Below are 27,664 nucleotides of genomic sequence, written 5' to 3' on the forward strand. Positions count from 1 at the left end.
GTGTACCAAAACATATGACGAGAAACTTTATTTGCTCAAAGGAAGTGAAAGCGGGAATGACGTCTAATACAAGAGCAGCCTGAATATCTTTGATAGTGGAAGATCTTGATGGAACAGCTAAGATTTCTTGCCGTACCTCCCATCTGTAGGAACAGCCGGTTACGAAATGCTCAAAGATATCGGATTCATTATGACATAGTCGACATGTAGTTGAAGAGATGGCACTTGTAAAACCATCATACATGGAAGTCTTTTCATAATGGTTCGGTATCCTAGATCTCGGGCGGGAAGAAACAAACGTAATGATCAAGGCAAGTTAAATAACCATTTAGACATTAGGCGTAGAGCTTGAACTTGGTGGCGCTTCTGGGTATGGTGTAAGCTAAAGGTTGGCGCAGAATAATCACGCCAAAGTGAGCTTTTGGTTCAATTGATTGTGAAGGGCAACTTCCAAAACTGTAACTAGAGTATTCTTGGGGACAGATGATCCGTTGAGGTATCTTTGAAGAAAAGGGTGAAGCTTAACAGTTCCTTCGACTAACAATTGTCCATAAAGGTTGACAAGCGTAAAGGGCAGTGATCTATTAGTTGACAGAAGAATCACTCAAGATAAACGCGATGGGAGGTTGGTGCTACTTCTAGCTCTGAACAAAAGTTCCATCAAGATAATAAAGACTAAGATATTATGATTGAAAGGGTGACCGTGTTTATATGTTTACCAAGTGAAGCCTCTCTAATAAAGAAGCAATCGACTCATTACATTACCTCTCTCTCAAAGGGCAAACAGGGCGAGGAGAAGTTTTATCTGAATAACGTTGATGAAAAGCTTTGACGAGGTCTGGAGCATTCTTGAGCTACCCGGCATCTTCGTAGTATTTTCAGCCGGATTACGGTAGTTTTTCCATTTGACTAGGTACTGGAATCTCTTTCGAATATTTTTGTTGCCTAAGATTTCTTTTACTTCGTATTCTCTTCGTTAGCTACTATTACAGGTGGATTGCCGATGATTAGACATCCTGTAATGTCCTTGCAGCGGGCTGGTGTGAGCAAGGAACATGAAAGGCTGGGTGAAATTTTATTGCTGTAGGCAATGCCAGTCTAAAGGCTCGACTACCGATCTTTTCTAAGACGAGGACGGGGCGCAGACGTTTACAATTTAGTTTGTCAGAAGGAATTCCGCGCGTGGCAAAAGGTCAGCTCAATTTTGAGATATAGTAGTAGCAGGCGGTGGTTATACTTGTAAATTTTCAAAAGCGTGATAATAGTAGATTAATTGCCAGTAGAACAGTAGATGGCTTAGTGGTTATGAAGCTTGTGGGAGGTTATTAAGAATGAGTGCCACCTTCCACCTAATATAAAGTGTTAAGATTCTATTACTTGAATAAAAGTGTGTGCCTTTTCCCACAAAGTTTTACATACTAGTAGTTATCCGGTAGAGTTTAGGATTTTTTATGACTATAATCAAGATAGAAGGAAGTTTTATAGATCACTATAAAAACATTCAGATCCCGATAGAACCAGTTTGAATGTGCAGAGGTTATAATAAAATAGATAAATAAGTGTCGAAGACACTTTTTTGTAAATACTCTTTCTTTCATATAACAATCTTATATTTAATTCAAGATAAATTGACAGCAAAATCAATATGAATATTCAACCATCAGTTATTCCACGGACTACTACTTCTAACGTGTTAAGGGAACGGGAGTGTCACATTTACGTCCAAGGAATACGTTTGGTGGGCATGAATGGTTCAACTCCACGCCAAAACGCAAAACTTCCTATTTTTTTCCATCAACGGCAACATGGAAGATATTTGTAGTTCTTGTTGGAAACGGGAATGCCACGTCTTCATCCAAGGAGAAGATTTGTTGAACTTAAGTCGAACAGATGTAAAGGATAGAATCAACCAATGTTCGACAGTTAAAGTTCTCCACGTTTTCAAAGATCAAGAAAGGGGGTGCGTAAAAAAAAAGCGAAAAAGGCTGTGTAAAAACTTGGAATTAACTTTCAACTAGATTACAGGTATACCCATCTTCATTTCGAGGACAGTACCCAGGCTGGCAAATTTTACAATACGTATGAAGTAAACAAGAATATCTTTTGCCCTTTTTTCTCGTTTGAGATAAAGCCGGCTTTGTCCTTTGGACAAGTTGTGTCTTACGTAAGTTATGCTACTCAAACACGTGAATAAGCTGTATTACATTATACTAAAAACATTTTTAGCCTCCGGCTGATGACGATGTCCCAAGAAGGAAAAAATTATGCACATGTCTTGCTGCTGCCACTGCTGATGAAAAAGCTGCTTAGAAAATAAACCTCAAGAGGTCCATTGAAGCATTGAAGACAGAGATCCTGGAGAAGGAACTTGAAAGCCGTATTCTAATAAAAGAAAATCAAAGTATTTAACCATCTGTCTCGTTGGCTGCGTTTCAGACGTAGCACGTATGAATCTTAGTCACTAATCCATAGTCGTGCTGTTCAGTAGTTTTTTGATTCTGTTCTTCTGATAACAATATCTTGTATTCTTACGTCTAATAAATCTCATTATTCAAGCGTTAATCCAGTTACTTGTTCACAGAGTATTTAACACCGCATCTAGCCTTGTTCTGAGCAAGGATCTTTTAGCCGACAACTCAATAGATCACTGCCATATACCAAGATGTAGAAGGGAACTCTGCCAATCACATACACTCGAAAATTTATAATCTACAAAAAAAAAAAAAAAAAAAAAAAATAAAAAAAATACATTTGTAGATTATCTTATTTAAAGTTAATAAATTAGTCAAACATCGCTGAGGGGTGGGACATAGAGAGGAAAAGACAATTTCTATGATGGATAATTAATGTAAGGCAGCCGCTTCCCGCAAGAGCTGCGAGGAAAACAGGCTCAAGGAAATAATATTGTGTGCTTTACTAAAGACGGATGGGGGATGAAAAGGAATGTCATGGAATATCATTCGGAAGAATGACGTTCAGATAATCCAATGGAAACTAAAGCAGACGGTGAAAAATTGAGCTTGTTCAGACGATGGTAGTGATGGTGGCGGGTGTAATCGTAGAGAGGCAGAGATGCTTTGAGGATTAAAGCAGAAGGACGGGAAATATGCCGCGAGGCCTTCTTGCCATATCAGCCAGCGTGGAGGGCAACTAGTTGTGGAATGGTCAAACGTGTCGGTATCATGATTGCGATAGCTTAGTTCACGAGCCTGAAGAAACAAAGGAAGGGACCAAAACAGATTGAACATTCGTTTGGGAGCTACCCCTATATCTGCTACTTGTTGTATTTGCGTGTTAGGATAAAGCCTAAACGTTGAAGCAGAATAATAACGCCAAAGGGTATTGTTGATCAATCGTCGTAGTAGTGATGTTTCTAATGCTTATCTGGGTCGTTGGTAGCTATAGAAGAGCCTGCCCGCAATCTATTGATGTAAAATGAAGTTACACTGTAGAATCTATGAGTACTTGGCCCAAGAGATGTGAGAGCAACGGCGGTTTCACATTATATTCTCGTAGTCGCTTCATTATGAGGCGGTTGGTGGACCGGTTATGGCAAAAAAAAAGGTGCTTGCGAGCATCTTGGGGTGGCGTTCAAGCCAGCCTATACATTTCAATCTAATTTAAGAAAATATATTTATATATGTTATAAAACTGTAGAAGCTCTTAAACTGGAGGAAAAGTACCATTTTTATGCATTTTTATGGAGGCCCAAACCGAGGCCTAAACGCAATCAAAAATGCAAGGACCAGGCAATCAAATTTATAAGTAGTTGATTAAGCGAGGGTCAGTTTTTCACTATGCTTCTAAATGATTAACAAAATACTGTATTCCTGATGCAAATGACTAACAGGAGCGAAGGTAAGAGAATACTTCTTTATTGATTATGGAATCTTTTGGATGCCCTTTCAATATTTGCTTTTCGTCTGACTGTGGAGTGCTGCTTTACGGATAGGATTTACGCTTTACCCTTAAATATTGTTGACAAAGAAAGACAAAGACTGGAGTTAAATACTGATGCTAGTATTAGCTAGAAGATATCACATAGTGGACAAGATGAAGTAGTTAAAAGAATGTTTGGATTGATCGGTTGAGCAACAATGATATGGGTAGTATACATTTTTTTACTTCAGATTGCTTCTAGTAATAAGCTCATACAACAATGGCATACCAAAACTATTATATTATAGCAATTCGTATTTTGCCCTACAAAAAAAAAAAAAAAAAAAAAAAAAAAGTCTATACAATAAACAGAGATAGTATAACGGTGGATCTGACCTAATAAAGGAGGATGTTCCTGAACGGTATGGTTTATAAAGAACTATTTCAGAGCTACTCCTTATATAACTTTTGTTGTTAAAGTTGAACAGGTCTTTGTGAGGTCACCTTCAAGGTTTGTGGTCTGTAAGAAAAAATTATTGCGGTTCAAATTCGTAGCACGAAATACGGTTTCTCAACAGCAGTAATGAAAAAGAAAAACTTTATGGTTTAATCGGTATATCTCGATCAAATGTTTATTGATTGCTTAATTAAAAAAAAAAGAAAAGAAAAAGAACCGAATATTATCAGAAATTATCAAAATTGCCGTAGGTAGATTTTGCTGACGCAGTTTTCGGTTTCTTGATTACTAAATCTTCTTTAACCGGTGAAGAAGAAGAAGAAGAGTCGGTTTTTCTTTTCTTTTGCTGCTCAGAGGCTGAAGCTTTCAAATACTTGCCGATTGAAGGTCCTGTTGGGCTTCCTTCAGTCGTACTGCTCTTTGGCACACTAGGACCAAACCAGCCCATCTTTTCCTCTTTTTCTCGTTTCCTCCTCTCTTCCTCATCTTCTCTGTCTTTATTTGCTTCATGCTCTAACTTCCTCTTCAATCTTGCTTGATATTCTGCGAATGGATCGACAAATACTTCAACTTGCTTCATCACTATTTCCCTCTCAGGCCTGTCATTTTTATCAACAGGAACAGCTTCAAGTTTCCTCAAGACGTCCATACCACCAACCACCTTACCAAAAACAGTATGCTTTCCATCTAATTCTGGAGTAGGGCAATAGGTAATAAAGCTAATCAAGAAAGAAAAAAAAATGAATAAGCTGATGTTCAAGAATAGTTCATTGACCTCAATGCTGCTTTCCACGTACAATTGTGAGCTGTTGGTATCCTTTCCTTTATTAGCCATGCTCAGTACACCTCTTGCATCATGTTTTAATGTACTCTTGATCTCATCAGGAAAATCACGTTTCCAAATGGATTCGCCTCCTCTCCCAGTGCCAGTTGGATCGCCTCCTTGAATCTAAAGGCGTGAAGCGTCAACGACTTTGCATAATTATGATTTTTTCGTTCAGTAAAGAGTGGACTCACCATAAAATTTTTTATATTTCTATGAAAGATGACACCATTGTAATAACCACTCTTTGCGAGTTGAACAAAATTATGACATGTTCGTGGTACCTATATCGAAAAGTTAGCAAGTTAGCAATTAAAGGCTTATTAAACATAAATATTCAAGAGGTCCACCATCACACTTTACTTTGTCGCTAAATAGCTCAATGTTGATATTGCCATAATTTGTGTTAATTCTAGCGTATGATTTCGACTTGATCTTTTTATACATGAATTCATCCTCATCAATTAATGCTCTTGTAGCCTGCGTATAAGCTCCCATTGCTGTTGATGTAAATGACTCTGCCGCTTCGCCGGTTGTATAATGTGCTGCATTGTAAGGCAAAGCTTTTTTCTTCTGATGAAAGGATACAGGTATGACTGGTTTATTATTGTTACTGTCGCCTTCTTCTGCTGTCGTTGGTTCTTCTTGTTGCTTATTCTTTGCCTCTAACGCTTCAAATACCTTTTTTGCATTTCCCATGCCTTCCACATTGATATGATAACTTGTCTTTTGCTTCTCCAATTCTTCCTTTTTATTGATGACTTTTTTGTTCATTTTCAGATAATCAAAATTGGACATGTCTCGCTTTTCTAAATTATGAGGATCCTGCAGCATGATGATATCCTTTCTCGTAAAACTTTCGTCTGTCAGTAAATCTTTCCAATGTTTCGCTTTGATATTCAACTTTTCAATGGTATCGTAGGCGTAGACGTTGCCGGTGGTTTTAATTGCAGCGATCGTGGTGTGATCGGTAAACACTTTGTAAGTAACCGGACAGTAGTACTCGTCTTTATCATTTTTAAAAAATTTCAGTTTTATCAGCTGTTTCGTTTCTAGTTTCTCGCCTGTGACAGGATTCGTTCCGTACTGCTTAATATAAGGAATAATATTGACAAGGTCAAATATAATGCCGTCAGGTGTACAAACGGGATGTTCAAACGGTTGTAGAGACAGTGAGCAGCAGTAGAATGGTAACTTTTTGAAACCTGAAGAAGTACGTTTCCCTGTGATACCTCCTGCAGCGGAATGCTGACCCACTTCACCGCTCCATTCCGAATGTGTAATGTACAACTTGTCAGTCCATTTACCCATCTTTTACAAAAAGAAAAGTAGATAAGAAAGAGTTTGGGTTAGATTTCTTTTTTTATTAATTCACAACTGTGACGGTAACATTTTCATGCTGTGTGTCGCTCTCTGTCGCTGCTTTTTTTTTTTGCATTTCATTTGTCTTGGTTGTGTATAAATTTTCTGGAAAATGAATTCTTCCCTTTCCTCTTTTACTTTTTTCTCAGTTCTTCTTTAATTATCCTCTATTACAAGCCGTAGTCCCATTTATACACTACGCCTCGTTCATTTGAAATACTCCATGTTAGAGCCAGACTCGAAACAGAGGGATATAGCAGCTAAAGGAAGACGTAATCCTCGACCTATTAATTTGATACCCGATCTTGACGTGCCTCCTTTGATACCACGCTGGTAAAGCGATAAGGAAACAAATGCCACTATAAAACTGTTTGTTAATAACTCTTCATCTATTCTTGATTAACATTATCTTTAGGTTTCATGCCATTGACAATCCAATCATTGATCCAGTCTCTATAAGGCGAGCAAAGAGTAATCCATCATTACGCAAAAGCTCCTCGTCACCTAAACTACACAACAAAACAACATCTTCAACGGCTTCAAAATGGGTAGCTTTTTCCAAACGAGATTCAATAGCACTTGAAAAAGCTTATCAAGTGAGTAATATTAACTTCATCAATGGAGGAGCGTGAATTGTCTGTTTCCTCCTGTTTGCCAGTATGTTTATTTTATACTCGACCTGACTTTGTCACTTTGACATTGGATGTAACAACGACAATGACATAATAGGACCATGACGTAAGAGCCAAAGTTCCCGTCAATGAAGACCACTTATTTGAGGTAGATGTTACTGAACGTACCATCAGCCCAGTTTATTGGGAAGGACCGACATACGAAGTGAGAAGAGCGACTTGGTTTATGCAGTCAGATGGCTGGATACCCTGTGAGGAAAGCCTTGCTGAGCAACTTGAATTGGGCTACTAGTAAAGTATACACTTGAAATTGCTACTGCGCCTCTCGTGTTGACCTGGGCTTACTGAATCTGTAAATATAGCAAGCATAAGCCTTATCTGAGTAACAACGTTACAGCATCAGGCACAAGTAACGTTGCTTCATCAGATGATACACCAACTGCGAATACCACAGAGTCAGAAGGGAAATTAGAAGAAATAACAAAGCAACCATTAGACAAGCATTGGAATTTATTGGGGCCTTACTTGGGTCAATATGTTGTATACACTAGCAAAGACGCAGCCCATTTATTATCGTAAGTATTTTAAACGATAAAAAGGTAATACTTTAGACAGCTTAAAAACCTTTATTTTTTTTTTCATATAGTAACAGTACAAGCAGTAAGTTTGCACAGAGCATTATCACCCGCTTTACAAGCAAACAAAATGTGAGAGGAACGAAATTGGTTAGAGGATACCCGGCTGTGGAAGAATATATCTCCAAAAAGTCCATTACAAAGCTATCAAAGAAAAAGAGTCATCACCAGCGTTCATCGTCAGGATCATCTTCGTCTTTACCAAATACACCCTCTGGGGAGGAACCTACTCATGTTCAATCTTCTACTGGACTAAACACGCAGACTCAAGTGTCGTCCTCAGCATCCTCTGATGATGATGATGGAGAAGCAGCGACCGCTCACCTTAAAGAAAACGAAAAACATCAGTTAGAAGAGAATGAAGTTAACGATTATGAGAATGAGTATAGTGAGGAAGAAGTCAGAAAGATCGATCATCTTATGTTTGTTATCCATGGGTAACTATCTGACATATATGTTTAAATGTGTTTCCGTTGTATTGAATATCTGTTGAAACTACTTTCAACTCATTAGCATTGGTCAAAAAATGACAGAAAGAACAGGACAAACATTTGTCCACGGTAAGAAAGACAGGATTCAAATAGAATGTACAAAAATCTTAATTTATTTATTGTCACAGATGTAAATGTAATGAGGAAAACGATTAAAACAGTTTATAATGCAGCGATATCTACAACATCCACACCGAATAAACCCAACGGTATCCAAGTATTACCCATCATGTGGAGACAGGACATCAAATTCGGTATGGCAGCAGATGATGAAGAAGAAGGGACAGAAGCTGATCTAGGTACGGTCGGAACAGAAGATGGTCGTCCTACATTGGATGAACTGACATTGGATGGTGTTCCTAATTTAAGGACAGTGGTCTCTGACGTCCTAATGGATAGTAAGGAGCGAACGTTACAAATTCAGTGTAAAACTCTTTGCGAAAATTAATGTATACATTGGTTCATATGAATAGTCCCTTTGTATATGACGCCACGATATCGTGAAATGATGACCCAGATCATCTCGACCGAAATCAACCGAGTCTTTAAACTCTTCATCGATCGGAATCCTGAGTTCCTGGAACAGGGCAAGGTATCTATATTTGGCCATTCACTAGGGGTAAGATTGAACAAAGTTAAAGTCGGATAATGCGGGGGAAGCGGATCACTTACATGAATCCAAAATGATAGTCGTTACTTGCATTTGATATGCTTTCTTTACAGCCGTTCAATCCAGCCTCTCTATCCGGCATGAATGAAAGCAGTCGAATCAACAGTGAACAACCAAAAAGAACTTCTCGTAAAGCCTCACTACCACCACTGCAATTCAAAGTTGAAAACTTCTTTGCTGCAGGTTCACCATTAGGCGTCATATTACTCTTGAGAGGTTTCAAGATAGCGTCTCGTAAAACGCTCGATTCCTCCAATATAACAAACGATGACTTTCTTGCAGACGTGAAGTCACCGTCACCGACATCGATTAATTATTGCTATCCAGCTGTAGAGAACCTGTATAATATTTTTCATAAGGTAAACAGAAAAAAAGAAAGCCAAAAAAGTTTGACAATTACAAAAGATTGTTCTTTGAAGATAATTCGTACAGTAAAAATTAAGCTCAACGTTCTACTAGTCTGATCCCGTTGCTTACCGTTTAGAACCTTTGATCGCACGTCATTACACAGCCAAATTGAAACCTGAGCCTATACCCTACATGAAGGGCGGACTGAAGGGCGTCCTTGATGCCAGTTTTAATGTGGGCACTGGTATTGCCACAAGAGCGGGTGCCATGTACGAATCACTGAAGATGGGCTTAACAACTAATCTGTTCATGCGTGGTTTGGGTTTATCAAGGCAACAGATTTATGAAGATATGCATCCAGAAAAAGCTACTACGAGTCATCAGAATACAATGGCAGATAAACTACAAGAGTTTGAAGAGACTGAGGATGGAATAGTTACGACATCAACGGCCACTACTACTCATGCTGCTGTCGATGTTACTGAGGGTATCATTTTTACGAACGGAATTAGTACTGATGACAATCATCATCGCTTACATAAATTGACGAGGGTGAGATCCAACAGCGATCCTTTCAGCAATATCAGTGCTAGTAACAGTAGCAGTAACAGCAGCATTGGTAAAGAAAGTTTGCAAAAGAAAAAGTCGACAGGCAATGTACTACGAAGTAGTTCACCTGCTGCTACACCGACAGTTGCATCGCTAAAAGTAGCTTCCCCAGCAGCAACAGCAGCAAATACACAGTCTGTTGTGGCTCTAAAAGGAGCAGAGAGATTAAAAATGCTGAATGCCACTGGACGAGTGGATTATTGTCTGCAAGAAGGTTTCTTGGAAAATCCGTATTTAAGTGCATTCAGTGCGCACATGCAGTACTGGCAGGTAAATCAAATGTCAATTCTATCTTTCGGTATCGCGGATATATTTGTAACTAAGTGATCTATCTATGTAGGATTTGGACGTTGCAGCATTTTTGGTTAAACAGATTTATTTGCATGACTGATGGAAAGCTAAAATGGGCAAAAAAAAATATAAAAAATTAAATTGTCTAGAAAGTACAAAAAACAAAGATAATATAGTGTAAACTGATAATGTATATATGTAATAAAGATAGATGCAGAAATTATTGTTTAAAACATTATATAGGAATGTAATAAGAGAAAATGATGTAGAGGTAAAAGGGAAAGGGAGATTAAATCGGATTGTTATGCAGGTGTGATGAGTAAAACTTGACATTGAGCAGGACGTAAAACAATGCTGTATTTCTGGTCATAAACGCCAAGTTCTTCGCCTGTCCAAACGTCCTTCAAATTGGCTTTCTGCAAGCCAATGTCAGCAAAATTAAGAGTGATTTCATGACTTAAACCAAGCATGAAGAAATAAGTATGAGCGTTTATCAAACAAGCATAGATTCGACCATCCTTCAGCTTTTTCCACCAGATTTGCTTTCTATTTTGCCAGACATTGCCGGAACCGATGGGACGTGCCATGACACCACTTTGATGAATCTCCAGGATTTCCTTATGGTTGTACATGGCCAGATATTTGTCAGGTATCTTACGAGGATCTGCACCAGTACAGAAAACGGAAGAGACCATAGCCCAAAAACTGATGTAGGTTTGACGAACATCATCGTTATCCAAACCATCCACACATTTATCATTGACAGTCATACCGACCAAGACAACATCCAAATCAACATAAAAGCCATAATCACTACCGACGACACAGGTATTGACCCACTTCTCGCACGGTGTGATACGTTGCATGACACGGTGGGTCGATGTCATTGTCTTTGTGGAATAGGATTCAATGTCGGTGTAGATACGTGCACCATTCGAGATATGTGCCCATTCATCAGCGTAAGAGGAATCGATCTGCCATGAAATCTCCAGCCAAATATCGTATTTCTTCAAAGCATTGTACAGCATTTGAGTACAAGCACGGTTATCGGGACCAGTATAAGGATAATATTCGCTACCGCCACCAGGGCCCACAGCATCCAATTTAACAAAACCGATACCCCATTCGTGGAATAATTCAGCAATGGAATCGTAGTATTTTTGTACTAAATCGTTATGCTCGTCTGGCATATAGGTGGTGCCCTTAAAACCACAACCTTCTTTACGAGAAGGAACGAGTTCGTCTACGGTGCGGTTGGTGCCTTTGATGAGGCATTTCTTTTCCACACTGTCCCTACGAATACCAGGCAAAATGTAGATACCGAGACGATGGCCGTTCTTCTTCAGGTGGTCTGAGATAGGCTTGAGACCGTTAGGGAAGACATCTTTACGAATTGTCCAACGACCAAATTCGTCACATTCGTTACACCTGAGAAAAAAATTGCATAAACATCCGAACGAAGCGTTAGATCAGGAATACAAGCTATCTTTTTGCCCCTTCCCTAATGTCCGTATTGTTTTCTCTAGTTTTATAAATATCCTTATCTCGCCTCAATCATATGAACTTTACCATCCTGAGTCAATGTTGATGTACTTGTACTCTGGCATCTTTTCCTTCATGACGTCCGAGATCTCCTTAATCTGCTGTTCGTCGAACCTGTCGCCGAAGTTGTAACACAACAAGAAGAAAAAGAATTAAGTATGATTGCATCATGAATCATCAGCTATCTATTGTTCATTTACCATGGAGTAATATGTTTGCCACCATAACCAGGAACACTGTCTAATAATTGAGAGGACCAGGTAGAGAAACCTAAGACTGGCTTTTTGGCGAATTCGGGTACTCTAATATTGAAACAATGAATCAATTAGTTTACAGCGTACTATTAATAAAAGAGGCGAATCAAGGGGATGGGATGAGTTATTTTACGCTTCAAGACTTGCTGGCTTATTTTCGACAATGATTTGTTTGGTTGGATCGTTGTTCATAATTCAGAAAGGGAAACAATAAAGAAAAAAAATAAAATAAAATATGTAAAATATATAATAATTAAAGAAAGTAAAGTCAAAAGATCTTCACACTTTTTTCAGTTTCTAAAATTAAATAAAAAAAATAAAAAAAATCTGGAACCAAATGAAAGAAAACCACACACATGAAGCCCAAAAAAAGATCAATAGAACTTTGTTGGGTTCGTTCAGCAGGACATCATGACAGTTTTTTTCTTTTTTATTTCGTTAAAGATACAGAGACATAAGAAGCAAGATCTTTTTCAAAGGCAGCCAAACGTTGCTTAGAATAAGCATAATAATCGAACTCTATCTCGCTTTGACTTGCTTGAACAAAACCCCACAAACTCCAGAACAGATGACTTGTCATTCTCCATTGGTTCACTTCTTCATACGCAGCTTCAATCTCTTCTTGATTTTGGGTATGGTTTAAATAAGAGGATAAGAAGTTCAACTGCTCTTCTTTGGTAGGGTATCTCTCTTCGATCATTTGGCAGGTGGGATGTGTTGTGCTATGGTAATCATACATCCATTCACAAAAATGATTCACAATATCATAGGCTCTTGGATTGTAGCCGGCATATTCAAAGTCAATCACGACAAGTTCGTTACTACCCTCGATCTTTAATATGTTACCATATTGTGCCTGAATATAATAAATATCATCTGAGTCAGTTTCCGTTCTATTCGTGTGTCTCAATTTGTCTACTTACGTCATTATGGGCAAATACAATAGGACTGTCTGATTTACTCAAGAAGGTTTTACAAGCATCGATCTTTTCACGTAACTCGATTAAATCCAAGTTTAATTCTGGATAGATTGAATTCAGCTGAGGCAAAATATCCACTAACGTTGTGTACCATTTTTCAATCATTGTCCATACATTTAAAGGCTCGTCGAATGCTTCATCAGGCGGGAATATCTGGACAATGGAATGTAACTGATGAAGACGTGAGGCGATCTGAGCAGAAATCCTTGTATTACGAATATCCTGACTTGTTAATGTAGTAGAAGGTAGATACTCTTCCAAACGACCGTTCCCAAATGTGGCTAGCATCTTTGGCCCAATATTCAATTGTGATAAATGACTCAACCAGTTGAGTTCTTTGTTTCGATCCAAGAGCTGATCGCATCCTACACCGTAGACACGAAGTAACATTTTTTGAGTGTGATTGATGGTGACGAAAAATACAGCGTTGGTGAGTGCTCCACTCACTCTGTCCAGGTGAATATGTCTCACATGAAGTTGAAAAAGATTGCTGATGAGTGTTTGAACAGCTTTGATGAGTGTATTTCCTTTAAGGACCCTAATAATAAGAGATGCTGTCAAAAATATACCTCATCTCTCAACATACATTTGGAAAAAAATGAAGCTAAATACCGCTATTCTATATAGCTTACGTCAAATCAATAACTGTGTGACAATGTGGGAGTTGATTAAGCTTTCTTTTGCCGCTGGGATGATTGATGTTGCTATTCTGTACCATCAAAGCGGGACTACTTTTACTTCGTGAGGATGCAGACAATTTCTTGCGGGCATTGTTGTTTACTTTACCAACTTTGAAAGACGATTTCATTGTTGCTGTTGAATCTGTTGTAGTAGTTAACATAAAATACAAAAGTGGTTCGGGAATGAAAGATGGTGATAAAAACAGGCTAACCAAGGAAGAAAGAAGAAAAGATGAGGAAACCCGTGGAAATTGCAAAATTATAGCTTGGCAGTTTTTTTATATCGAACACCTCTCTTTTGTCGCACTTGAACGACCTGTTTGATTTTTTAAAGTGCGAAAACAATAAAAAAAAAAAAAAAAAAAAAAAAAGAGCCCAACAATCTTAAAAAACTCATATGAATTGATAATTACCATTTTTGTCCAGATCAAAAAAAGAAAAAAAGAAAAAAAGTTGAATGTGGATGCTGTGAATGGTAAAACGCTTATTGCGAACCAACATAAATTGCACAAGACAATGTAATGTTACCCATGGATGACTTAATAATACTACACCATCATGATCAGTTAAATAAATACAAAGCCTCTAATGGCTTTATTCATAATAAGGTTCTTATGCAATTTTATGACGTGCATACGCTCAAAAAAGTTGGCGTGTTCCATAGTCAGTAGACTGAATAGCAAAGAATAGATGGGGCAAAAAGGACATAAAGGTGTATTTTTTTTTGTTCTAGATTACATAAACTGTGAACAGTCTTTGAATGCTTTTCGTTCATTACTCCTCATCTTCGATACTGGTGCTACCAAAAGGAAATGGCTCGTCTTCAGACTCTGACTTCGCAGTATCTGCAGCAGTAGAGTCCTCAAACCACAAATGGTTGCCATAGGATATACATAACTCTTCATCCCTTTCAATACGGCGTAACGTCACGTATCTAATTAGCTGATTGGGTACATCTCTAATAAAACCCATGTTAGGGTTACTATGATGGTTGAACATCGAACCCAATCCGAGCGCCAGCGCGTATCCACCTTCTTTCCAGCAGTAAGTGTAATGATCAAGTATGGTATATTGGCCATGCTGTTTGTATTCATCGCTTTTGAAAAAAAGAATGGGTGAGATCTCGACCAAAGTATTCTTTTCGATCGGCTCAGTTGCAAAGACACCACGACCTTTGATGGGATCTGTTCGTAGTTCTAGTGGTATTTTATGTTGCTTTAAAGGAATCACTTCGGATCTTGAGTTTGTGTCATCATCGCTGCTCATTCTATTCTCCTCCTGTGTGTTGAATCCACACCGATCAGAGAAGAAATGACTGAATTGTTTTAAAATAAATTATCAAAAAGTGCCTTCTGAATTTAAACTGCCACTGCATGCTTGCCACTTTCTGAAGTGATTAATTACAGTTGCAGATTGGTTGATTATTTGAAAGAGACATTGAATCATCATAATTCCAAGAGAAATCAATCAGATATAAGTACAAGGGAACAAGTACATTTTGCTTTGGTAAAAATAGGGAAAACGATAAATTTAATGATATATAACAGAAAAAATGCATAGACTGAATATTTGTCATTCTACAAAATTTAAATATAATTATACAATGTACGGAAAAGAAAGAGGCATTTAAGCAGCACCCAAAAGCTTGAGTGCAAGAGCTTCTTGATCTTCCAATGTTTGAGGTTCGGCAACATCGATAACTTTTTGTTTCTTGGTATCTTCTGCTTCAGATTCGCTTTCTTGCTCTTCGTACCATTTTCTCTTTCTGTCAGCCTTTTCTTCTTCTTCTTCTTCTTCTTCACTCTCGGATTCGTCTTCTGACATAGCTGACACATTATCCTCATCAGAGGCAACATCAGATTCTTCACCCGAGTAACCTTCTGCTTCCTGTAATGCCTAATGAGTGAAAGATGAAGTTCAATAAGAGACCAACAAATCGATAGAGTACGGATATTGCTATAATACTTACAGCTCTCTCTCTTTCCTTTCTTTTAATTTTCTTTTCTAATCTCTTTTGTCTAACAATTTCTTTATCTTCTTTATCTGCGGTTTCCATTGCAGTACTCTTTTCGTCAATAAAGGCCTTGATCTGTGTCTTGGCATCACCGGCCTTTAAGAAGTCTTCTTCATTTATAAACTCGTATTCGGCATGAGCATTACCCTCTTCATCGAAAATAACCTTCTCACCCTTTGGCATATTCTTGATTTTGTGTTTCTTTGTCATCTTTAATTTACGCTTGGATATATTTTCATCATCCAAGTCTTTAATATCTCCTTCGTCTTTATCCTCCTCTCCTTCTTCATCGTCTTCATCACTTTCAATTTCATGATTGACTCTTTGGAGAGTTAAGAAATCTTCATCATCGTCCTCATCCATACCACCGCCTAATGTCACCTTATCACCCTCAAAATCGACCAGTTTGTTATAATGTTCTGAAAGAATATCCTGATTCTTTCTCTGGAACATACGATCATATTTGGTTTTTTGTCCTTTCGCTTGTTCCTCTTTCTCATCTTTAGACTCCTCCTCTGCTGCTGCTGCTGCTGTCTCATTCTCTGATTCATCTTCTGTGTCGGCCTTCTTCGCGGGTTGAGCGCCCATTAACTTCTTCTCTGCCTTCTTCACAAACTTGATCTTGGGTGCACCTGCCAAACCAAGAGCATGCGCGAATTCCTCTGCTGGTAAAGCTGTGACATTAAAAATCTGCTTATTCTTCTGCAGATAGATAGATCGCATGTACGCCACAAAAGCACGTTGCGCCAAGTACTTGATCTCGGGATTTTGGAAACAAAAGCTTTGTAACTGCTTTTGGATACTTTGCTGCTTACTACTCTTGATTTTGATTTCTTCAATTGGCACGCGTTTCTTTTTTAGTTCTTCAATCATACCCTCCACTTCAGAAGGCACTAAAATGAGCAAAGCATGACCGTCCGCATCGAAACGAGCAGTACGACCGACACGATGGATATAAGTTTCAGCATCTTCAGGGCAATCCAGTTGAAGCACCCAATCCACAGCAGGGAAATCTAAACCACGAGCTGCAATATCCGTACATAATAGAACAGCATGCTGAGTGGAAGTGAACTTTCTGAAAATATCCACTCGTTTTGTTTGCTTTTGCTTGCCGTGTAAATGCATGATGGGAACACCAGGTTGCAATTTACAGAATGATTCGTACACAAATCGAGTTTGCTTACAACTGCTCAAGAATACGATGGTTTTGCATTTCAAGTGAGATTTAATGAAGGAATAGAGAATATCCAATTTGTTGGGAAGCTCAGTGACAACATAGTGTTGAGAGAGAGTTTTAGGAGTACTGTGTTCGGCCTTTTCGTGAACAGCCACATATTCAGGGTCTTTCAAAGACAATCGAGCAAGGTCTTTTACTGAACGAGTTTGAGTAGCTGAAAACATGAGCGTTTGACGTTGAGGAGGTAAATTTTCGATAATGGCGTTCATGGTATTTTGGAAACCCATATCCATAATGCGATCAGCTTCATCTAAAATAAGCATCTGTAAATTGTCGCAGGTGAATCCAGCTGATTGATCCATGTGTTGTAAAAGACGACCCGGTGTGCACACTAAAATGTTCATTCGAGAAATACGCTCCTGTTCAACTTTGAATTCCTTGCCACCAATAATCAAACCAGCTGAGAAGGTGTGGAATCTACCAATTTTTTTAAGCACTTCAAAGATCTGGACAGCGAGTTCACGGGTAGGAGAGATGATGACGGCACCCAATCCATCAGCTGCATTCCATTGCTGTCTGAACAATAATTCGAGAACCTGTAAAAGTCATTCGTGAAATAAACATTAGCCTATTGTTAACTTTCACAGTTGTTTGCTTCTTTTTTTTTTTCAATCATCAGATAATGAAATTTACTGGTATCAAGAAACTGAGAGTTTTACCACTACCGGTCTTTGCAGCACCAAGGACATCTCGCTTGGCCAAAGCAAGTGGAATACCTTTCTTTTGAATTTCTGTCATTTGCTTAAAGTTGGCTTGAGCCAAACCCTTTTGCGTCTTTTCAGAAAGGGGTAATTCGCTAAAGAGCTGTGCATCTTCATAATTTTCCTACAGAAAGAAATCGGAATGGATCAATAGCTGGATCGATCAAAAAAAAAAAGTAAACAGATCTACCGATGAGGTAATCAGTCCATTATACTTACGGGATGGCTAGCCTTTTCTTCCAGTTGTGCTAAGGTATCCTTCTCTTTTTGTCGCCTAATTAACTTTTGATTGACCCTTTTAGTCTCTTCTTGTTTGTTTTTCTTATTCTGCTGTGCCATTCTAAATAATGTGGTATGAATAAATCAAAGAGAAAATGTTGGAAATTCACACTCAAGTTTGTCCATCCTTAGTAGTAGGCACAAAATCGTCACAGGCAAGTCACAAGAGGGGGGGGCATTTGGGGAATTTCGACGAGATTTATTTTACAAAATGGAAAACAGGAAATACAATAATTATAGATTAAAATAAAAGAAAAAGGTTTGTATGCGCAGTTTTGGAATATTGAAGTTTCTCTATTTCTTATGCTTGTGAGTAGGAGGAGTAGGTTTTGTCACTTTACCACCTTTACCGCGTTTGATTCCTTCAAAACCTGGACGAGCTTTAGGCTTTTTAATACCACGTTTTCTATTCTTTTTCTCCTCAATTTTAGCTTTAATATTCTCTTCTCTCTTTTGGATCTTCTTCTTTTCTTCCATCTTGACCTTATCCAAACGCTTATTCCATTCTTGAGCACTCTTGCCCTTTTGCTTCTCCTGTCGTTTGATCGTCTTTTTCAGTAATTTGACATTGTCTTTAGGCTTTTCACCAGTCGCTAAAGATAAGACCTTATTCCATTCTTCCTTTTCTAATAACTGATCAGCTTTAGATTTATCTTCATCCTTCAACTTTTCAATCTTTTCCTTCTTTTGCTCCAGCATCTTGAGTTGTGTCTTTGCATCAGAGGGTCCCTTCTTTTTAGGCTGTTCTTTGCCTACAGCAAGTTTACCAAAGTATACAGCACCATCCATCTTGATGGAATCAGCTGAAGGTTTAGATTTGTCAACAGCGGGCTAAGGAAGATAAAGAGATGAGTGAGCCATCTACCTACTGTATTATTGCATGCTTTCATCTCAAGTGTTGTTGTTACCTTCTGGTGATCAGGCACAACAAGTTCTTCTGAAGCGGCTTTGTTACCCTTCTCTTTTTGTGCTTTTATCGCTTTCTTTCTATCTTCCTTCTTTTTATTTCTAGCAGCTAAGATTTCAGCGCGACTTCTAGCTTTCTTCTCGGTATCATTGGCAGCATTACGCTTTTTACGTAATTCATTGATTCTTTCTTGAAGACGTACACGAAGTTCTGAAATATCACTCCTTTCCATAGGTTGAACATCAACTGTTAGGTACAAAATGCGTGACATGTAAAAGAGAGCAAAAACATATTAACACTTGCTGCGAATGGCTGCCATTAGAAAAAACGGGTGACTAAACATTTACCTGAATCAGCGCCATTTCCGTTTGTATCTGTTGTTGTTGCTGTATTGATAGATGTAGTTGTTGTGACAGAGTCTTTATCACTCATTCCACTAAACGCACCCGAATCAACATCCATTTCTTGATCGTCATCGTCATTGTTTCTCATAGCTCCACTGTCATCGTCGGATGCATCGCTACTGTCTTCTTCTTTTTCTTGCTGTTGCTGTAACTGCTGTGCCTTTTCAGTTTGAATATCTGTTATTGTCTTGGCGTTTTCGGGATCCAGTTTCAGCTTTTTCGCCTTTTTTGTTGCTTCTTTGATGGCTTGCTTAGGTGTCTTTTTACGTTTATTATGTTGAAACTTGCTATGCATATTTTCGTCATCATTTTTCTCAGAAACATAAAACTTGGCGGGTATAAGTCTCAATAAATCATCAAAAATCTGAGCATCATGGGCAATACGATCAGACAAGTCGTTTAATCTGTCAAGCTGAACCATAATGTTATTGTACGATGAGGTTTAAGAGGGAGAAAAAAAGCCAAAATTTAAATGTGAAATTTACTTTTACCACACAATTGAGGAGCAGAAAAAAAAAATGAAAATAAAAAAAATTGTGGCTGGGCGTTTTACAGGCCGTGACTTGGAAAGCTTTTATTTGGCACGGATGCACATACATATTTTACTTACAGTGGCATACAAGGAAGAAGCTGTCTTATACACCTCCTTTCCATATCTTTCAATGTATTTGAGCTCTAATTAAAGACAGATTATGAGCAAGATATCCTATCATTGCTGCAAATAATGGCTAATTCTATTCTTCTTCGCTTTAGGCATATATTGATCCTTTTACTATTGCTGGTCAATTTCTTACTTATACTTTCTGTTTTACTAGAGTTATATTCATGCTTTAGGAACTGATTGTTAAACTCTCCCGTTGAAAGCACAAGATAAGTTGACAAATCATTTAAAAATTACATGGCATGAAGCCAGTTGACCAGTCAATGTTGTTTTAGTAAGTCATAATATTGTCATTCTTAAATGCCCTTTTTTTCGGAAGGATACCTTTAAAAAAAAGAATGACTATAGCAATAAACTGTTACGAAAATAAAGGCAAAAAACGAACGGCGATAGTAACAAGCTGGCGTAACAGCCGTGGCCATTTCATCATAGAAACTGATCTTTTTTTAATGCAAGCTACAGACTCAGACCTGATGTGGTCTACCCCAGATTTTTCCTAAAATGTAGTTCGACAGCAAATTGAGAGCAACCATGTCCGTCTATACTGGAAATCAAGATAGTGCGGTTGAGTCGTGATTTTACATTGCATGTTCATGACTTTGAAAGTCGTGCAAAAAGTTCGCTTTCTGGTTTAAAGTTACACTGAATGCATCCTATCTCTGGAAAAGTATTAGACGGATAAATAGATCGGCCATCAGTGGCCTAGCTTTTTCTTTTTTTTCCCCTTGGAGAATAAAAGTGGTAAAGGCCACTAAAACAAATATTTACATATGTCACAAACCTTCTTCTCTACTTTTTGTTCCGTATTTCGAATTTTTTGTATTGTTGATTAGGGCATGAACAAGTCCGAAGATGAACACTCATCGGGAATGGGTCATAGCCATAATTTGGACCCTTCTCTATTTAACAGCTATGCCGCTACAGACGAGCCTATAGGGCTTATTATGGCACTTCATATTACCTTTATGGTGACAGGTATGACCATTGTATTCAGATAGTCTCTATTGTTGGAGCGAGCCCTTACTGAACAAATGATTGATTATCAAACCTGCCTTTCTACCCTTTTTTTTTTTTCCTTTGGAGAAACAGCATTTGGAATTTTATATCCACTGGGTATGGTACTTGGTTTAGCCAAGAATCGATGGCATGTACCCGTTCAAGTATTAGGAACCGCTTTATTTGTCATTGGACTATTTCTAGCGCACGCACATAATGGTCGCAATTATGTACAGTAAACGCTTTGACCTTACAACTCGGGTGATTTCTTTTTCAACCCATAAATAACTAACTCTTCTCCATGTATATTATAGGAACCGCATATTGCTCATCGTTGGTTTGCCAATATTGTCATTTGGACAGTCATCCTGCAAGTTGTAATAGGCGCATTTTTGAAACTGCACCTTGAACGAGGCATTTACGGAAAAATACGGCCAGTGATAAGTAAAATTCATAAAGTAATGGGGGCATCAATACCTGTTATAGGCTACGTACAGATTGTATTAGGAGTTATTGCTTCCGTTGGATTTTGTTATGGGGGTAAAGATTCTAATATCAACAGGACGTCGTTTGTGGATCATTACTGATTCTTTATTCACTGTAACCACAGATCATACTGGGCAATGTTTAGCACACTTTATAATGGGTTCTTCGTTTGTGGCTTATGGAATTTTATTATTAATGATGTTGCGCGTAGGTGGACCATGGCTCTTGAGGAATGGCAAAAGTCAAGAATGGTATGACAGCTGGGTTATTATGCTATGGGGTATTGTGAATACATTCACCGAGCACAGGTAATTAGAGAAGTTTGGACTAATGCAAGAAAAGATGGATGTATTTTTGGGAAATTAATACGGTTATACAGATGGGGACAGCCATGGAATCATGGGGATTATCAACACACATCTATGGGTATTATATGGTGGGCAGCAGGATTATTGGGCATTGTTCTTAGTCGCAATGGTAAACGAAGTGTGATACCCTCTGTATTAATCATCTTGACCGCGGTTTCATTCCAAGGGCATGCTCAACATGTACCCAACAGTGGCATTATTCATTCATACTTTGGATATATGCTGGCCGCAGGTGGATTGAGTAGGATTATTGAAATTTGTTTTGTTTGGAAGGAAAATAATGTTCGGGACATAGCACCCTTCCAATACCTACCACCACTAGTAAATATTGACATGACCTTGCTGATGTATATACATATTTTGAAATGTTTACCGAACTTTTTTTTCCTTTTTACAATAGACGTTAATGTTATCAGGACTGTTATTCATGGGCTCTACAGAAGAACAGCTCAATTTACTGAATGTTATCGGTGTAGACGTGATGTCTTATAGTAACGTCCTCTTAACTTTTGGATTTGTTGTATTTACTGCTGCATTCTCTTTGATCTATCTTTGGGAATATTTAACGGACTATGGTGATTCAGCTAAACAAAATAGAGGGTATGCCGAAGTGTATAATGGCGATGCTATCCTCAGCGCTTCTTCAGCTTTCTTGGACGACGACGATGAGGTATACAACAATAGCAGCGAACATGATGTTGTAGAAATGAAAACTACAACTACAAGAAACAATGAACCTCATCATACCGCAGTGGTATCCGCCAATGTAGCTTAGCATCACTTCTATTCGTACTTTTTTTTTTATTATTCATTTGCCCATGAGTTAGTTACTTTATAAATCTTTGTAAATATGTTTCTTTTGTTAAAGAGTTTTGATTCCGTATGATGGGAGAAGTGTACATGAATATCAAATGTTTGAGATATACAAGAGAATGTAATTGCTATAGTGTTTATTCGAGCAATATTGCAATGGAATGTAGGAGAAGGAGAAATGAAAAAAAGAATAAGCGCACCTATCGATTTGGATGATCTGGAAGAACTGTAGGTGCTTGAGCGGAGACAGTTTATAACTTTTTTAACATTTGTTTATGTATATTTGTAGATCGCAAGAAAGATGACATGCTTTAACAGTACTAACAAAAAAAAAAGATGCTCTCATAACCTAAGTAGCAAGAGTTGTAAAAAGTATCTTCTGTCATGGTCGAGCGTGATGGCTGTTATTTACACCATTTCTATATCTGTAACCACTACCATTGCCGTTATTTCTTGTAGTCCAGTCGTAAACCAAATCAAGCTTGATGCCTTCTCTCAATGATATTGTTCTGAATAAGTCGCGCAAAAAATTGTAGTTTGGTTGTCCTTCGAAGGTAAGTTTTCGCGTGTAATCAATATAAATGACAAATTCGCGAGGCATATTTTTGCATAGTTCTTCTAAAGGTATAGATCGCTTTAGTTCACTGATCATTTCGTATTTCTGCTTTTTCGTTTTCGCTTTAAGGCCTTGCCAGGGTAGTTGTCCTTGGTAGAAGTAAATAAGCACGTAACCAAGAGACTCCAAATCGTCCCTTCGCGACTGTTCTGTCAGAGGAATGAATCAAAGCACAACAATGATGAGCGCCACAACAAAAGGATGAAAGCCGTTTGTTGCAATGGTGACAGCGGTACTTACCTTTTCCCAAGTGCGTATGAACACTAGCATACCTTGCTGTCCCTGTCAGGCTTTTACCTTCTTTGGGTGGAATATGTGCGTTCTTATTGTCTCTATATCTTTTTGCTAGTCCAAAATCAATTAAATTAACCAAATAATTGGATGAATTCAAGCCCATCAGAAAGTTGTCTGGCTTGATATCTCGATGGATATATCTTTTTGTATGCAAATATTCAATTCTTGCAAGCTAAAATTCATCACCATTGTTAATAACAACTGTACATTGTCCTTATGAGTTATTCCCACTAACCATTTGTTCAGCAAGCATTAAAACTGTCTTCATTGAAAATTTTCTTTTGCAATGATTGAAAAGCTCCTCCAAAGAGGCTATGAGTAACCATATTAGGGGATCTCCTCTGGTATTTTGCTCACTTGGCACGTTTTTTCAACTTACGCCCTAGTTTCTCCATAACAAGACCATGATAGCTTGCTTCTTTTGAAAACAGTCGCACCCTTGGAATGCCGATTCCGCCTGCAATAGCTCTGTAAACATTGTATTCATATTCAAGTTGAGGATGCTTTGCTGTTGTTTTCTCGAGCTTTATTGCAACCTCTTCTCCAGATGCCTCTTCTATACCTAAGTAACAATAAGAAGAGTAATGCGCGTTTTGTTTATTTTTCTATCTCTTGTTCAATTTAGTTTATAGTTTTTAATATATGAAAAGCTAGTGGGAAGCTTTTTGTGGCAAGCTACTGTGATTCTTATCTCATACCCAAATGTATCTCCCCGAAAGAACCTGATCCTATTTTTGCACCTAATCTGTAGGAACTACCAAATTTATTTCCCACCACGGATGCCACTGTCGTTACTGTTGTAGTAGTCATGGTAAGTATGTAAGGCACAACTATTTGCTGTCGCTGTGAACAAAGTATATTATGGAAAACGGATGTGGAAAAAAAGAAGTTTTTTACTGCAATAAATCGATTAATGAAAAAAAAAAAAAAGGAGAAAGGGGGAAGAAAAAGGGTAAAGATAATGATAACAAAGGATTATTATTGAAATGTGTAGACAGAACAGCAAAGCATGAAGGGATCACATGATGAATGCAGTTCTTTTATCTCTACTTGCTACGTATGTCCTACCATGCGGCTTTGTTGTTCTTTCCATAATGGCAAATCTGGGCGATCAGGAACATATTTCTTTAATCATCTCACCACCTAGCAAAATTGTTAGGAGCTTTGTCTAACCAACTACTTTGCTCTCTTCCAATGGATCTTCAATAATAGAGGCACACCTATGACCGTCGTTAAAGTGTAGATAACCATGTTCTAACCTTGTTTGCAGTAACTACCCTATGCACAGCAAAGAATTGCCTTTGTCGGGTTGGAAGCTTTCAGACGAGAAGCAGCCTTAGGTACTATTGTATCATCCCTGTAGCCAGCTCTTTCACTTCAAATTTTAGCTCTGGAGTGTGAGGAGTTTCCATTGAGACTATACTTAAGTGGCTCAGTTCCGGTTACTATGAATCTTCATACGTGTTTATATATCCCCATTGCCAAGTAGTGCTTTCAGATGGTACTATAAAGTAATGGGTCAGAAGTTGGCGCATTTCCTTTTTTCTTGATGTCGGCCTGTAAATGTTAGTGAGCCCCTCACATACATTTTAATGCCTGCAGACGGCGTGCATGATAACATTAAAATGGTAGCATCGAATTTTCAATCTCCTTGCACCTTCCTTCTTTTCCCAGAGAAGCCGCTTCTACTTTTCAACCTTTTTAAGTTGATTTCACAGAAAGTACATGACAGACCAAGGTCATTAATAAAATGCACAAGAAAGTCTAGAGGCTGAAAGCTAAACCAATATACTCATTGGTAGGTTCAATGTATACGATACTTCAAGGTGTGCCAGTGATGGTTTCGCCCTTGTACACATTACCGAAGAAGGTATGGATAAACAATAGCATCTTTCATATATGTCTGAACCTAAACACACACTAATGGCATATTGTAACTTGTCAGGTTTTTGTGGCCTCTGAGCTCAAGATGGTCATTGACGATGTCGCAAAGTTAGTAAGTAGTTCTTTTGCTCGTATATTTGAAATGGTTTACTGAGAAATATTCCTGGGACCTTTCTAGCCAGTGTATCCTTTCTCAATCGAGCGAGAGACGATTGCTCACGTGGAAGCGTCTAGAAAACAAACAACAGAGGCTGAAGAAGCATTTGCGCAAAAACGAAAGCAGTATGAGGAAGAAAAGATTAAGAAACAAAAGCAGGCAGCAAGGAAAATTGCTCCTGGATTTCTAGATACAGATACACGAATTTTACAACCGCAACAAACATATTCGGCACCCAATAGTGATAACGATAACAGTTCAAAGGAGAATAAGAAGGATGAAGGTAATTACAGTCTGACGACTTCACCGAAAATGTTGCAGCCAAAGACAACGTCAGCGCCAAATAATAATAGTGGTGCAGAAGCAGATACAGTACCACTTGAGATCAGCCATGAAAAGGTATAGCAGCTATGCGGAAAATATTACATATTTTGTCTGATTTTGATGCTGAATCTTCATATCACTAGCATTTTGATTACCATAGATTTGAGCAAGGGTTAGCACCGGCAGATCCTTGGGACACACCGGAAAATGATTTAGTAGCATTGCGATCGATTTTGGGTTGCAGTCCAAGCATAGATCAAGATAATAATATCAAGCGTACATCCACTAGTCCATCATCATACCCTCCGCCTCAATATTCTCCAAGTAACCCACCACATAGACAGCAACCACAAATGCCACTACCAAGGCATTATCAACAAAAGAACGAAGGAGGTAACTCTTTTTTCTCAACTGCCTAATGCATGAATGGCCCTATCTGAAGTTTTTTTATGAGTTTAGTATACTGGAATATTCCTCAGAATACGATCATGAATATTGGTAAGAGCAGTGACAGCAGCAACAACAATAAAGTTGCTAGTCCATACCCACCACAGCTTACTCCTTCTCCACACCACATACAACAACCGCCGAAACACACTCAACAACTACACGCTAACTCAGTACCCGCTCTGCCACCAAAATTATTCAGCAGTGGATCACCTACTCCTAGCTCTTCTACTTCTTCACCAATCGTCTCCCCTCCTGCGCCTCCTCCTGCTGCACTGATTAATGAATTCAAATCAGCTGTTAGCAGTGGTAATGCATCACCTATACCGCCGCCATTGCCTCCTCTACCACCGGCTCAACCAGCTTTACCAAATGAGCATTTGATCAATGAATTGATCCACATGGGTTTCACGCGTATCCAAGCTGTAGATGCTTTAGAAAAGAATGATCACGATCTCATAAGAGCAACAAATTTCTTATTGGATGAAGCGTAGAAATAGTATAGAAGCAATAATAAAATGTTTATTGATTATGACTTTTAAGCTTAAAATTGTTTTTTCAATGTTTTAACCTTTTTTTTTAAAATAAGAATTTCTTTTTCTTTTTTCTTTATATCGTGGCTAAGGGCTTCAAGCGTCCTTTTTAAATTTACCTGCCACCGACACTCCGTGGCAGTGCAGTATCAGTGTCAGTGGCAGTGTCAGTGGCAGTATCAGTGTCAGTGGCAGTGTCAGTGGCAGTATCAGTGGCAGTATCAGCAGCGGCAGTGGCAGCATCAGCGGCAGTATCAGTGGCTACTCCTGCCCCTACTGATACTGCCACTGCCGCAGAAGTAGTAGTAGCAGCAGTGGTAGCAGTGGCAGCAGTAGTGGCAGCAGCAGGACAGTCGCATAACTTTTTGTTTTTTGGCATGTCCTCAGCGCTTGGAGACTAAAAAGTGTTATTAGTACAATGTATTACAGCTTTTTACGTGTTTGAGCAAAAGCATAACTTACGTAGCGTACAAATTCACCTTGTATGTATACATGGTTTTCGCGTTTCCAACAAGAGCTGCAGATATTTTCCATATTGCCGTTCATGGGAAGAAATAGGAAGTCGTTGATGGAAAGAAATAGGAAGTTTTGCGTTTTGAAGAAATACTTGTATAAATAAACGTAGGTTTTCTCACAGGTCACAGATAAGAATTTCAAGTTTTCAAATACGATTAAACTTGATTTATTAGAAAGACTACTACATACTGTATCAGAAATTGCCTAGAACAGGTCAAAATACGGAAATTGCCTAGAACAGGTTAAAATACGTGATGGAATTAAAAACCCCAAAAAGGGAATTAGTAAAAAGAAAAAAGATAAAACATGGAATAATTTTTTAACCCAATGGGGAAGTCTCCTCTACTCTGTACAGATTTATAGAAGATGAAAAA

At 38.3% G+C, this 27,664-nt stretch overlaps 12 protein-coding genes across 12 annotated transcripts; 5 read left to right on the forward strand and 7 right to left on the reverse strand.

Moving 5' to 3' along the window:
* Positions 1–4,490: 4,490 nt before the first annotated feature.
* BDF20DRAFT_848193 (peptidyl-prolyl cis-trans isomerase-like 2) lies at positions 4,491–6,618 on the reverse strand. The gene is made up of 4 exons (XM_053079852.1): positions 5,523–6,618; positions 5,354–5,443; positions 5,134–5,285; positions 4,491–5,055 (listed from the first exon to the last, which is right to left on the reverse strand). Exons 1-4 carry the CDS (start codon positions 6,468–6,470, stop codon positions 4,563–4,565), a joined length of 1,683 nt encoding a protein of 560 aa, XP_052941352.1. The 5' UTR covers positions 6,471–6,618; the 3' UTR covers positions 4,491–4,562.
* An 18-nt stretch (positions 6,619–6,636) lies between these two features.
* On the forward strand, positions 6,637–7,862 carry BDF20DRAFT_86566 (uncharacterized protein). The gene is made up of 4 exons (XM_053080808.1): positions 6,637–6,854; positions 6,937–7,117; positions 7,251–7,728; positions 7,800–7,862. The coding sequence occupies exons 1-3, from the start codon at positions 6,745–6,747 to the stop codon at positions 7,443–7,445; spliced, it is 486 nt and encodes a 161-aa protein (XP_052941353.1). The 5' UTR covers positions 6,637–6,744; the 3' UTR covers positions 7,446–7,728; positions 7,800–7,862.
* Positions 7,592–8,928, forward strand: BDF20DRAFT_811924 (uncharacterized protein; the record flags this gene model as incomplete). Its single annotated transcript, XM_053076736.1, has 6 exons — positions 7,592–7,728; positions 7,800–7,960; positions 8,120–8,225; positions 8,302–8,348; positions 8,408–8,677; positions 8,753–8,928. Coding segments are annotated over 6 exons (897 nt in total), but the record flags the coding sequence as incomplete, so codon positions are not given.
* A 163-nt stretch (positions 8,929–9,091) lies between these two features.
* Positions 9,092–10,398, forward strand: BDF20DRAFT_86954 (DDHD domain-containing protein). Its single transcript, XM_053081001.1, has 3 exons — positions 9,092–9,308; positions 9,434–10,176; positions 10,247–10,398. The coding sequence occupies exons 2-3, from the start codon at positions 9,490–9,492 to the stop codon at positions 10,295–10,297; spliced, it is 738 nt and encodes a 245-aa protein (XP_052941355.1). The 5' UTR covers positions 9,092–9,308; positions 9,434–9,489; the 3' UTR covers positions 10,298–10,398.
* A 101-nt stretch (positions 10,399–10,499) lies between these two features.
* Positions 10,500–11,816, reverse strand: BDF20DRAFT_904395 (glycoside hydrolase superfamily; the record flags this gene model as incomplete). The annotated part of the gene is made up of 2 exons (XM_053083025.1): positions 10,500–11,625; positions 11,767–11,816. 2 exons carry the CDS (start codon positions 11,814–11,816, stop codon positions 10,500–10,502), a joined length of 1,176 nt encoding a protein of 391 aa, XP_052941356.1.
* A 646-nt stretch (positions 11,817–12,462) lies between these two features.
* On the reverse strand, positions 12,463–13,363 carry BDF20DRAFT_797915 (kinase-like domain-containing protein; the record flags this gene model as incomplete). The annotated part of the gene is made up of 2 exons (XM_053076306.1): positions 12,463–12,849; positions 12,917–13,363. Coding segments are annotated over 2 exons (834 nt in total), but the record flags the coding sequence as incomplete, so codon positions are not given.
* A 691-nt stretch (positions 13,364–14,054) lies between these two features.
* BDF20DRAFT_848273 (uncharacterized protein) lies at positions 14,055–15,207 on the reverse strand. Its single transcript, XM_053079853.1, has one exon. It carries the CDS (start codon positions 14,917–14,919, stop codon positions 14,428–14,430), a length of 492 nt encoding a protein of 163 aa, XP_052941358.1. The 5' UTR covers positions 14,920–15,207; the 3' UTR covers positions 14,055–14,427.
* A 72-nt stretch (positions 15,208–15,279) lies between these two features.
* BDF20DRAFT_904397 (P-loop containing nucleoside triphosphate hydrolase protein) lies at positions 15,280–17,642 on the reverse strand (the record flags this gene model as incomplete). Its single annotated transcript, XM_053083026.1, has 3 exons — positions 15,280–15,536; positions 15,619–17,440; positions 17,538–17,642. 3 exons carry the CDS (start codon positions 17,640–17,642, stop codon positions 15,280–15,282), a joined length of 2,184 nt encoding a protein of 727 aa, XP_052941359.1.
* Positions 17,643–18,034: 392 nt separating this feature from the next.
* On the reverse strand, positions 18,035–19,704 carry BDF20DRAFT_848278 (surfeit locus protein 6-domain-containing protein). Its single transcript, XM_053079854.1, has 3 exons — positions 19,139–19,704; positions 18,793–19,037; positions 18,035–18,715 (listed from the first exon to the last, which is right to left on the reverse strand). The coding sequence occupies exons 1-3, from the start codon at positions 19,614–19,616 to the stop codon at positions 18,179–18,181; spliced, it is 1,260 nt and encodes a 419-aa protein (XP_052941360.1). The 5' UTR covers positions 19,617–19,704; the 3' UTR covers positions 18,035–18,178.
* An 886-nt stretch (positions 19,705–20,590) lies between these two features.
* BDF20DRAFT_848280 (putative integral membrane protein) lies at positions 20,591–22,518 on the forward strand. The gene is made up of 6 exons (XM_053079855.1): positions 20,591–20,831; positions 20,946–21,082; positions 21,167–21,392; positions 21,463–21,646; positions 21,718–22,027; positions 22,107–22,518. Exons 1-6 carry the CDS (start codon positions 20,693–20,695, stop codon positions 22,479–22,481), a joined length of 1,371 nt encoding a protein of 456 aa, XP_052941361.1. The 5' UTR covers positions 20,591–20,692; the 3' UTR covers positions 22,482–22,518.
* Positions 22,519–24,360, reverse strand: BDF20DRAFT_848298 (casein kinase I delta isoform). The gene is made up of 5 exons (XM_053079856.1): positions 24,128–24,360; positions 23,809–23,991; positions 23,665–23,741; positions 23,376–23,601; positions 22,519–23,284 (listed from the first exon to the last, which is right to left on the reverse strand). Exons 1-5 carry the CDS (start codon positions 24,237–24,239, stop codon positions 22,902–22,904), a joined length of 981 nt encoding a protein of 326 aa, XP_052941362.1. The 5' UTR covers positions 24,240–24,360; the 3' UTR covers positions 22,519–22,901.
* A 786-nt stretch (positions 24,361–25,146) lies between these two features.
* Positions 25,147–25,514, forward strand: BDF20DRAFT_848305 (uncharacterized protein). The gene is made up of 3 exons (XM_053079857.1): positions 25,147–25,167; positions 25,232–25,299; positions 25,375–25,514. Exons 1-3 carry the CDS (start codon positions 25,155–25,157, stop codon positions 25,465–25,467), a joined length of 174 nt encoding a protein of 57 aa, XP_052941363.1. The 5' UTR covers positions 25,147–25,154; the 3' UTR covers positions 25,468–25,514.
* Positions 25,515–27,664: the final 2,150 nt, after the last annotated feature.

This window comes from Mycotypha africana (assembly GCF_025528875.1).
Source record: "Mycotypha africana strain NRRL 2978 chromosome Unknown BDF20scaffold_1, whole genome shotgun sequence".
In the NCBI taxonomy this organism is placed as follows: Eukaryota; Fungi; Mucoromycota; class Mucoromycetes; order Mucorales; family Mycotyphaceae; genus Mycotypha; species Mycotypha africana.

Coding starts and splice junctions, on each gene's coding strand:
- BDF20DRAFT_848193 (XM_053079852.1), bottom strand. CDS start 6,470: ATGGGTAAATGGACTGACAAGTTGTACATTACACATTCGGAATGGAGC. Junction 5,286..5,353: donor GAAATATAAAAAATTTTATG/GTGAGTCCACTC, acceptor TCACGCCTTTAG/ATTCAAGGAGGCGATCCAAC. Junction 5,056..5,133: donor GATACCAACAGCTCACAATT/GTACGTGGAAAG, acceptor TTTCTTGATTAG/CTTTATTACCTATTGCCCTA.
- BDF20DRAFT_86566 (XM_053080808.1), top strand. CDS start 6,745: ATGTTAGAGCCAGACTCGAAACAGAGGGATATAGCAGCTAAAGGAAGA. Junction 6,855..6,936: donor CCTCCTTTGATACCACGCTG/GTAAAGCGATAA, acceptor CATTATCTTTAG/GTTTCATGCCATTGACAATC. Junction 7,118..7,250: donor CACTTGAAAAAGCTTATCAA/GTGAGTAATATT, acceptor ATGACATAATAG/GACCATGACGTAAGAGCCAA.
- BDF20DRAFT_86954 (XM_053081001.1), top strand. CDS start 9,490: ATGAAGGGCGGACTGAAGGGCGTCCTTGATGCCAGTTTTAATGTGGGC. Junction 10,177..10,246: donor CGCACATGCAGTACTGGCAG/GTAAATCAAATG, acceptor CTATCTATGTAG/GATTTGGACGTTGCAGCATT.
- BDF20DRAFT_848273 (XM_053079853.1), bottom strand. CDS start 14,919: ATGAGCAGCGATGATGACACAAACTCAAGATCCGAAGTGATTCCTTTA.
- BDF20DRAFT_848278 (XM_053079854.1), bottom strand. CDS start 19,616: ATGGTTCAGCTTGACAGATTAAACGACTTGTCTGATCGTATTGCCCAT. Junction 19,038..19,138: donor CGGAAATGGCGCTGATTCAG/GTAAATGTTTAG, acceptor TGTACCTAACAG/TTGATGTTCAACCTATGGAA. Junction 18,716..18,792: donor TTGTGCCTGATCACCAGAAG/GTAACAACAACA, acceptor TATCTTCCTTAG/CCCGCTGTTGACAAATCTAA.
- BDF20DRAFT_848280 (XM_053079855.1), top strand. CDS start 20,693: ATGAACAAGTCCGAAGATGAACACTCATCGGGAATGGGTCATAGCCAT. Junction 21,083..21,166: donor CACATAATGGTCGCAATTAT/GTACAGTAAACG, acceptor TGTATATTATAG/GAACCGCATATTGCTCATCG. Junction 21,647..21,717: donor AATACATTCACCGAGCACAG/GTAATTAGAGAA, acceptor ACGGTTATACAG/ATGGGGACAGCCATGGAATC.
- BDF20DRAFT_848298 (XM_053079856.1), bottom strand. CDS start 24,239: ATGACTACTACAACAGTAACGACAGTGGCATCCGTGGTGGGAAATAAA. Junction 23,742..23,808: donor TGTTATGGAGAAACTAGGGC/GTAAGTTGAAAA, acceptor GGTTACTCATAG/CCTCTTTGGAGGAGCTTTTC. Junction 23,285..23,375: donor TCATACGCACTTGGGAAAAG/GTAAGTACCGCT, acceptor TTCCTCTGACAG/AACAGTCGCGAAGGGACGAT.
- BDF20DRAFT_848305 (XM_053079857.1), top strand. Junction 25,300..25,374: donor TGTACACATTACCGAAGAAG/GTATGGATAAAC, acceptor GTAACTTGTCAG/GTTTTTGTGGCCTCTGAGCT.